This window comes from Kryptolebias marmoratus, linkage group LG2 (genome assembly GCF_001649575.2).
Source record: "Kryptolebias marmoratus isolate JLee-2015 linkage group LG2, ASM164957v2, whole genome shotgun sequence".
Taxonomy (NCBI): domain Eukaryota; kingdom Metazoa; phylum Chordata; class Actinopteri; order Cyprinodontiformes; family Rivulidae; genus Kryptolebias; species Kryptolebias marmoratus.
In genome coordinates, this window is record NC_051431.1 from 1,620,561 (window position 1) to 1,629,689 (window position 9,129).

Consider the following 9,129-nt stretch of genomic DNA (forward strand, 5'->3'; position numbering starts at 1 on the left):
GGGGTGGGGGTGGGGGGCGGGCATGACTCACTCCTTTTACCCTTTCTTCTATTAACCCCTAATATATTGTCACTTAGGTCTGAAAATAATCATATTTTCAGTTTTAAGATCAGAAAAAAAGTTGACTTTTTGTGAAATACTTCAGGCTTCATCACAACGTGTCTGCTACCAAAATATCTCATGAATCACTGAATGTATTTTAATGAAACGCTCAGAAAACAATCAAGGAATGGAAATCTGCAACCGAGTCTGATCCAAGACGACCACCGCAGCTGAGCAACGTTAGCAGCTGTGACTCATCCAGCTAAGATCCGGTGTGGTAGTAGCTGAGAGTCATTCACAATCTCAGAATATTACACAACATCGTGCACAACCTATTTTTTAAGGTTTAACCTGTTCAGCTTGCAGTTTGATTCCTGTCCTGTGGATGCAGAGCAATAAATCCAGAGTCACGATACAAAAACATCGACTGAAACGGCCCAAAGCTGCCTCCCGAGGAGGCTGAAGGTTGGAGTCTGGTTACATCACAGTGAACCCCGGCGTTTATTTGTTGAACACGGAGCCGGAAACAAGGTCTGAACGAGAATCGCTGTTTGAAAGATTGAATATTGTTCTACTGCTGCTCCAGACGAATGCAGTGGTCTTTAAAGAATAACTGAGTTGATTGGTGGGTAATATATTCTAAAGAAAACAGTTAAAAGAACACCTCATTCTAAACATGAACATAATCAAGGTTTTTATTAAACAAACAAAATCTGACCTGCTACTGACAACCACCCATGTTTTTGTTTTGCTTTGTTTTGTTTGATTTATAACAAAAATCACGTCCATGTTTACGTTTCTGCAAAACTTCGACTTCCCTCCTGAAACAAAAGCTTTAGATTTTTAAATCTGAAGTATCATTTCCTGAAACCTTCAGTTTGCGGCACTTTAAAGAAAGTGGATTAGTTTTTATAAAGAAGTAATTGCAGGCCGGGAGGCATCCTTGATGTGGGGGACACAGCTCTAACCACTGCACCACCGTGGCGCCACTTGTTTTGTTGTTTTTGCTGTATTTTGTTTTATGGCAGCAGCAGAAGCAGCTGAACTGCAGTAAATATGAGACATTAAAGTAAAAGCAGCTGTTTGAGGCTCAGAATCGGTTGTTGTTGTTGTTACAGAATGAAGGATCGTTGGTTTTGACTTCTTCGTGGGATTTGCTGTTGAATCGATTGCGTAACGATGTTCCGTTTATCCTTCAAAGCTCCGACAGTCGCATGTCTTTCCTTCTTCGTTTCCTTGAGATCCGTCAATGCTTTTCGTTCTGGTAGATTGCTCCTTCCATTTCTTCCGGATATGCATTATTCCCTCTCCTCCGTTCTGTCCGACCTCATTTATCTCAGGGCCTCTCTGACCCCCACCCCTGCCTCTTTCTCTAATAGCCTGGTTTGTTCTCTCAGCTTCCTCGTCTTCGTTTGTCTTTTCATCCTTCCCTCCCTTTCATTCCTTTCAGCTCTCATCTCTCTTTGACCTTTCCTTTCTTCCAGTTTCATCTCATTTCTCCAGCTTCTCTGCGACACCTCTCCGTCTCCCTCTCCTTCCTCGCACCGAGCGGCTTCATCTCGTTCCATCTCTGCAACCTTCATCTCACAAAGCCCGGTTTGTCAGACCAGCCTGATAAATAAGACGAGGACGTGTCTCCGGTGACATCCGATGGAGAGCTCTGTCTCTATCAGCCTGTCTGCCAGGCGGAAAGTTTGACGCCATCAGTGACAAAGTAAGAGTTCCTCTTCAAACACAAAGCTGACAGCGTTTCCCTGACAGAAGCGGTTTGAGCTCGTTGTCATGCTAACGACGCCTCGTCTTACGTTTGATGCTTCTTGTCAAATTCATATTAAACAAACATGTAAATAATAAATGTTATATTTGGTTTGTAGGACACAAACTCACTGTTCACACAGTTCAGGTTGTTCCCATCAACATCCCTACCAGAAGAAGATACTGTTGTTTTAACTGCAGAGTGCTAAAGATGTCGCCCGCCATGACTGTTTGTTTGTATATAGTGTTAGCAAAATATCTCATGAACCACTGGGCACATCTCAGTGAGCAGAAAGTACTTTATGGGCTGTACATCTATAACTCATTAGGATTAGCCGTCACAAAATGGCTAAAACTCAGGGAACTTAACGGATACAGAGCTAAAATTTGCTGCAGTCGTAGCTGATAGTCATTCGCACACACACACACACACACACACACACTCCAAACGCTCACAGAACATGTGAGGTATCGAACGACTACAGCTCATTTAACAACAGAAGATGGTCTTCATAGCAGCAAAACTGTAGCTAGGAAGTAAACGTAGCAAAATGGTAGCTAAAAGTAGCAAAAGAAGACAAAAACAGAGCCAGTTTGCTGAAGCAGAACAATGTTTTTTTTTTAAGGAATTGCACAGATCAGTTAATTTCTATGAGGAAAATAAAAACATATATATATAAAAGTTACAAAAACCAAAAGTCACAGGACCCATCTCCTGACTGAGATGAATGCTTCGATAGATAAAATAAGACAAAGTGTGCAGAAGAGTTTAGATTACAGGAAAACAACAGTGTAGACGCTAAAACAGGCCTTTTGCCAAAAACCTGCATTTCTAATATTTAGGATTTGGGAACCAGAACGGTGTCTGCACTGACCGTCGTCACTGTTGTCATCCACCAGGATGATCTCTTTGAGCAGGTGAGCCGGGGTGTGATTGACAGCCGAGTGGACCGAGCGCAGGATCACCGACAGAGCCTCGTTCACGAAGATGAAGATGAGCGAGATTTGGGGGAGGTCTCTGGAGTAGTTGACCTTTCTGCATCTGGAGGAGGAGAAGCAAACAAAATGCCTTGAAGATAATCCATCGTGCACACACCAGCAGGATGTTCTGCTCCCTGTGCAGAACCTGCTGTTAAAGGGGGAGGGAAAAGGCACGTGCACGGGAGGAAATGTAGCCTCCGAATCAATGATTTAATTTCCACTGTGAGGTGAAACCTTAATTGCAAGTAATTACACAATAAATCCAAGGTTTTCATAAAAATTTACAAGACCAGATGACACTTTTTCAGGGTTTTTGGCAGCAAATCTTCAGGAGCAGGCGCCAGCATAAGAATTAGCGGATTAATCATAAAGATCTGCGATGTTGGCCAAGAAGAGTTTTTCCTTTTAAGATATATATTTTACAGGAAATCAAAACATGAATAAATACTGCCAGCATAAAAATGGGATAAGACGTACATGTTGGGAATATTTGGGTTTTTAAAAAAAACTAAAACAATTTTGGGACAAATTTTGATAAGAAAATCCGTGGAAAAGGTTTGTGTTTCTTGTTGATAGATCCTAAAAAAACATCAGTTCATATAAATTTAATAGACAAGAAGATTTCTTATATAAATAAATGGTTTCAAACTTTGTTTGTGTAGCACACTGCATGCAAATATCTCTGGGGTTTACAGACAATGGTTAGAAAAAGAGAAAATATCCAGTGAGCGGCACCAAAATGAATGCTGGTGTCAGAGGGGAATGTAGCTCATATAACCCCATCTGTGAATGTCCAACATGTCCAACCAGCAGAAGACCACAGCAGGTGCCGCTCCTCAGCTAAGAACAGGAAACTGAGGCTACGGTTCACACAGAGTCACCAACACTGGTTGATAAGAGGTTAGATAATCTGATGAGTCTGGATTCACTGGATTCCTCCACAGCCACCAGATCTCAGTCCAAACCAGCACCTTCGGGATGTGGCGGAACGTGAGATTTCCATCAGCTGACAAATCTGCAGCAACTGCCATCATATCAATATGGACCAAAATCTAAGACAAGTGAAGGCTCGCCGACTGGCAGACTCACATCAGCTGTCCAGCATCACTCATCACAGATCCTCGCCTGCAGCAGCCAATCAGCATCCAGATTCGGTATATAAGGTTCCCCGTTCTCGGCTCCTCCTGCTCGCCAGCCAAGTTTTGTCCCACCGCCTCCCCATCTCCACCCTCGCCTTCCCAAGCTCCTCCGGACTCCCCTTTCTTGACCTCTACTCCACCACCAGGTCTGGGTCCCGGGGGAAGACTACCCTAAACTCTCACCCTATGTCAATCATTCAAGCTCACAGTGATTCTCTGCAAACTCGTCTTCTGCTGGGGCCCGAGTGCCAAAGACCTACAGCCAATAAAACACTCTAATTGTCTCCATCTCTGAGTCTGAGTAACTCTGAAGGAGAAGGAGGGTCCAGCTCAGCACTAAGCAAGGTGGACGTAATAAAGTGGCCTCAAGATTGTTTTATACCAGCTGCTGTAACACCTGTAATCTGCTTTTTGTTACTTTTATGCACCACGACCAGCTCTGCATGCACTTATGAGAGCAGAGGCAGCAGCTCCACGTTGGTTTGTAATGGGTTAATATGTAACCCATTGTAAAATATGTGTGTGAGGCTCAGAATCTCCACCAGTGATGGCGTTTTGAAGCAGATGCTGCTTGTACGAAGTACAGAGAAAGCACAACAGCCTGCTGGTGTTTTTAGGAAAACATGTTAATTATTTGAAGAACTGGTTTTTGTACCTAAAACATGAGTTGGTCCAGTTTGGCAGAAGGTCTAACAGACCTGGACCCCCTGAAGACAATATGTGCAGTTTAATTCTCTCCAGAGTTTAAAAACTGTGAAGTCATTTATCAAGTCTTTAATTGTTTTTTAACTTTGCACAAAATCCTTTAGTTTCAGCAGGATCATTGCAGACATTTTAAAACCAGCGTGAATGAACATAAAGAAGTGGGTAATAGGTGCTCCAGTAATTATGGCAATAAGAGATTAGAATAGGAGGAGATGGGGAGGGGTGTAATCAGTGGCAGCAGTGTGTAGGAGACTGGAGAGAGCGGCATGAATAGTTTCAAATGTGAGTGTGAACTTGTCACTTCACAAGTACAGCTCCACTGATTCTCCTGAATGTGCGAGTAATTGTGATGAGAGGAGTCGGCCCATCAGCTGAAGCTGACAGATGTGGGAGAAGATGAAACTGGAGGAGTTTACATTAGTGACTCTGGCTCTCAGACATAAATGGGTTTGTAGCATAAAGCAGGAACAGACAGCTGGCTGTACTGTGATGGGTTGACATTAGTTTTTTTTTTAAACAATAGTGTGAATGCTGAGTCAGCATTGCTTCCCGGTCTTTATTTTTCTGTACGCCTTTTTGCAACCTAATTACTTCAACATATTTTATGCTATTTTGGCCATTTATACATCAAAACCTTCAACCCATTCAGGAGATGGGTGCTATAATGATTGGTTTTGTAACTTTTAGGCTTTTCAAAATATTTAACTTGATTTAGAAATATTTTCCCGCAGAAATGCAGCGAGGTCTCTTCAGTTCCTTTAAAGATATTTTTCTCTTTGAAATCTGCTTCATTGTCTTCCCATGCTACCATTAGCTTTTAGCTACCTTTCTGCTACTTGTAGTTTCTAGCTAAACTTTTGATACTTTTAGCTACCTCTTTATTACTTTTACCTTTTGGCTAATTCTAAAAGGTAGGGCTAGGTAAAACAGCAAAAACGTAGCTAAAAGCAGCAGTTTTACCTAGCCCTTTAGCTAGCCTTTTATTACATTTAGCTTTTAGCTCGTGTTCTGCTCCTCCAGCTCAGTCTCAGCTTCTTCTGTAAATTTCAATCCAGTCATTCAGCGCTCAGCGTTCCCACTGCGTTTCCACAGAAAATATATTTTCTCCAGTTTTATTTGCTTTCTGCTCTCGGTGACGTTTCGCCGCCGCCTCACGCTCAGAGATGTAAAAAGAGCCTCAATCAGAGCAGCAGCAGCTCGTCAGACTCCAGCTGACGAGCCTGAAGATATCACACCCCGGCACACTTCACCCCCCGTGGAGACGAACCCCCAGTCCCCAAAAACAGACACACATGCAGCTCGTGGCAGGAACGAGCGAAGAACTGCGCCCTCGTTAGTCGCTTCCAATTAACCGTTCTGTGGCTTAAACACAAAAGGTTGAACAAAGATTCAAACACTGATCCAGATGTGGATAAATCCTCCTGTTTCTGCAGAATAATGGAGGTGAAGGCAGCACTGAACTAAAGACCTCACCTTCCTTGAAGCAATGCATATCACCCGCCGCCTTTCATGCAAGAATATTTAACTAAAATTATCTTACGATGAGGAAAGTCAAGAACCTGTTAATCTGCCGTAAGGTAACAGTAACCCTGCTCTTTGAAGTTGCTTAAAAAGAATCAGAAGCTGCCACATGTTACATTAAAACTTGATCAAATAAAGGAAATATCTCCAGATGTTACTGCAGCAGGAAAAACATGAAAAACTCCCCCCGGGCTCAGGTTTTAGCTTTTCTATTCTGGACTACATCAAGAACAAAATGGTCAAACGTTGCCAAAAGAAATGTTTCTAATTTCTTTAGGATGATAAATAAATAATTTATTATAAATACTATGGTGCATGTTTAACAATAATTAGGCTATACTATAAAGGCCGGAACTTTAAAAGGTACTTATTGTAATGTTAATAATGATCTGTTAAAAAAAAAAAAAAAAGAAATCAAACAAAATCCACAGTGTATTTTTCTCATATTGATGAGTGTGTCTTTAAATAAAAATAAAAATACCAACATAAACAGCCGAAGTGAATGAAAAAAGGTTAACAACGGCAACGTCCATGAAAGAGCCGTTTGGGATAAATCATGTTTGATTTATTATTTACAGTCAGATTTGTTAAAAGTAAAGTATGCAGATAAAAGTGCTTTATTTACACTGAGTGTGGACCTGCGTTTCAAGATTGTGCATCTATTTATGTGGAGAACAACCGGAGTAAACGCTATTAAACTGCACAGTTTGATAAAAGTCAGGAGAACCTTTTTTATGTTTTAAATCAAAGTTTGCAATGAGCACCTTTAAAAAGATCCAAAGTACAGCCTCTGTTAACGCTAAAGTTTAAAGGTTAATGTGCTTTTAGTCCTTTTTTATGTAGGTAAAATCTCTCTCTTGCACATTAATCTGACAATGATCAAAGAACAGGAATAAAGATGAATGAAGAAGAAAAGGAAAAGATGTTCAAAAAGCCTGAAAAATCTTTGATCAGACACCTTTAAAGATACAAGAAACTCTGACTCGTTTGAAGCAAAATATAAAGGAAGAGTGGCTCAAATATTCTGATGCAGATATATGCTGTATATGCCGACAAGCTGCCTTTTAGTTTTTCTTTAAATGTATTAAATCAAACATAAAAAGGTTATGCTGAAAAATATGGTGTCATTTTAAAGCGTTTATCCCAGGAGTTATCCAGATATATTGATATGCAAATCTGGAATGTGGGTCCACACTCAATGTAAACAAAACACTCAGCCCAAAAAAAACACATGGAGGCTTGAGTCACGTGACTTCAGGCTGGTTGTTGTCTGTAAAGGTAAACAAATATGGCCGATATGTCAGTCACATCAACATTCACATGGTTGTTGTTTTGTTTGGCCTTTATGATTTTGTAATGAGTTGCTTTAAGTTGCTAAAACAAATATGAGCAGTGTGCCAACATTTAAACAATGCTTCATTTTGAAGTTATTTCTCTTTTGTTCTTGAAGATGAACAGAACTAACAGAAACTTTCCGACACTTAAATTATTAAACACGTTTTTAACACTCTTAATTGGATTTTTTTGGGAACAGAAAATGTTCCAATTAAATCTCTTCACAGTGAAGTCTGCCTCCATGCAGTTACCCCGCTTATGAAAGGAAAAGTTGCTGCTGAATTATTAAAACGGATCCTTTAAAGGCTGCGAGCGCAAAAGAATTTCCATCCGTTCCTGTTATAGATGGATGAAACAGAATAATCTGGTGTTTTATTGGAGTGAAGAGCTGAGCTGAGTCTGACATGAACTCACTTGCTGGGCCGGTGGTCCGGTATGGTCCGGTCCAGAGAGATCCGGTCACTCAGGTAGGCGTTGTAGCCGTACTTCTCCCTCAGGTATTTTGCATCATTCTCCTCCAGAGGTGAAAGCGTGGCAGGGAGGCCGCCTTTACCACGACCGCCAAAGCCTTCAATCAGACCCAGGGATTTGGACAGACCTGTGGAAGGCCAACAGTCACTGAGTCTCGCTCCACAACCAGAATGGGACAACATTCCCTCCAAAACCTCCAGCAGCTGCTCTCCTCAGGTCCAGATGTTAGAAGAGGAGGGAAACATCTGGATCAACATATCTTTTTCTGATATGTTGTTTCATTGTAAATAAAATATGGGTTTATGAGATTTGCAAATCCTTGCATTTAGCTTTTTGTTGAACTTTTTAGAATATTGCAGAGCTCTGTGTCGTGCTCCTTACCGTTCAGCTGCCTGTACACCACATCCTCCAGCGAGCTGAGCCTCTTCAGCAGCACCTCGTGGCTGATGCCGGGCCCCTGCTGCTGCGCTGTCCCGTTGGCCCGGGGCCCCCTCCCGGCAGCGGGAGCCTCCGGACCGGCGCTCTGGACGCTGCGGCTGTTGCATTTGGCCCAGAAGGTCATGAACCCGGCTACCGCGAGCACGTTGAGCAGCAGTAAGACCCTCCATCTTCTGAAGACAAAAGCCATTAAAAAGTGTGAGGAAGGGGGGAGGGAGAGGGGGACTCAGGGCTGTCTCTGCAGGGCTGCTTCAGCGGGTAACATCAGACATCCTTACTGCGCCCCGCTGCCTCAGCATCACACCCCGGGGTCGGCTCAGGCTGCATCCCCCCGCCTCGTCCGCGCGCTCCGAGGCTGCCTCTACATCCGCGCGCGGAGGATGGAGGACAAAGACGCCAGCATGTGTCACAGAGCAGAGAACAGACACCCCTGAATAATTAAAGACGGAGGAAAGTCTTCCGTCTTCTCCCAGCGACGCGACCGAAGAATCCGCAGAAATCCTCCTCAGCTGCTCCTGTCTGAGCGCAAAACACGCAATTCTTCCTGCCGACACTCGTTAATCAGAGGAGGAGGAGGAGGAGGAGGAGGAGGAGGAGGCTGCAGGCTGCGCGGAGCAGAGCGGATGGAGGAGATGCAGCATCTTCTCCTCTTCTTCTCCTCAGACACGGAGAAGTCCGGAAACCAGCAGCACAACACCTCTCTCCCTCTCTCTCTCTCTCTGTTTCTCTCTCTCTCTCTCTC

General features: G+C 43.0%; 1 protein-coding gene across 1 annotated transcript in view; it reads right to left on the reverse strand.

Annotated features, from left to right (window-relative positions):
• galnt17 (polypeptide N-acetylgalactosaminyltransferase 17) overlaps window positions 1-9,106 on the reverse strand; it is a 32,471-nt gene extending 23,365 nt beyond the window's left edge. The window contains exons 1-3 of the mRNA XM_017437140.3: window positions 8,331-9,106; window positions 7,893-8,076; window positions 2,673-2,839 (exon numbers count right to left, since the gene is read on the reverse strand). Of these exons, the coding sequence (XP_017292629.1) occupies window positions 2,673-2,839; window positions 7,893-8,076; window positions 8,331-8,577 (598 nt within the window). The 5' untranslated portion in view covers window positions 8,578-9,106. The remainder of the gene's footprint in view (window positions 1-2,672; window positions 2,840-7,892; window positions 8,077-8,330) is intronic.
• Window positions 9,107-9,129: the final 23 nt, after the last annotated feature.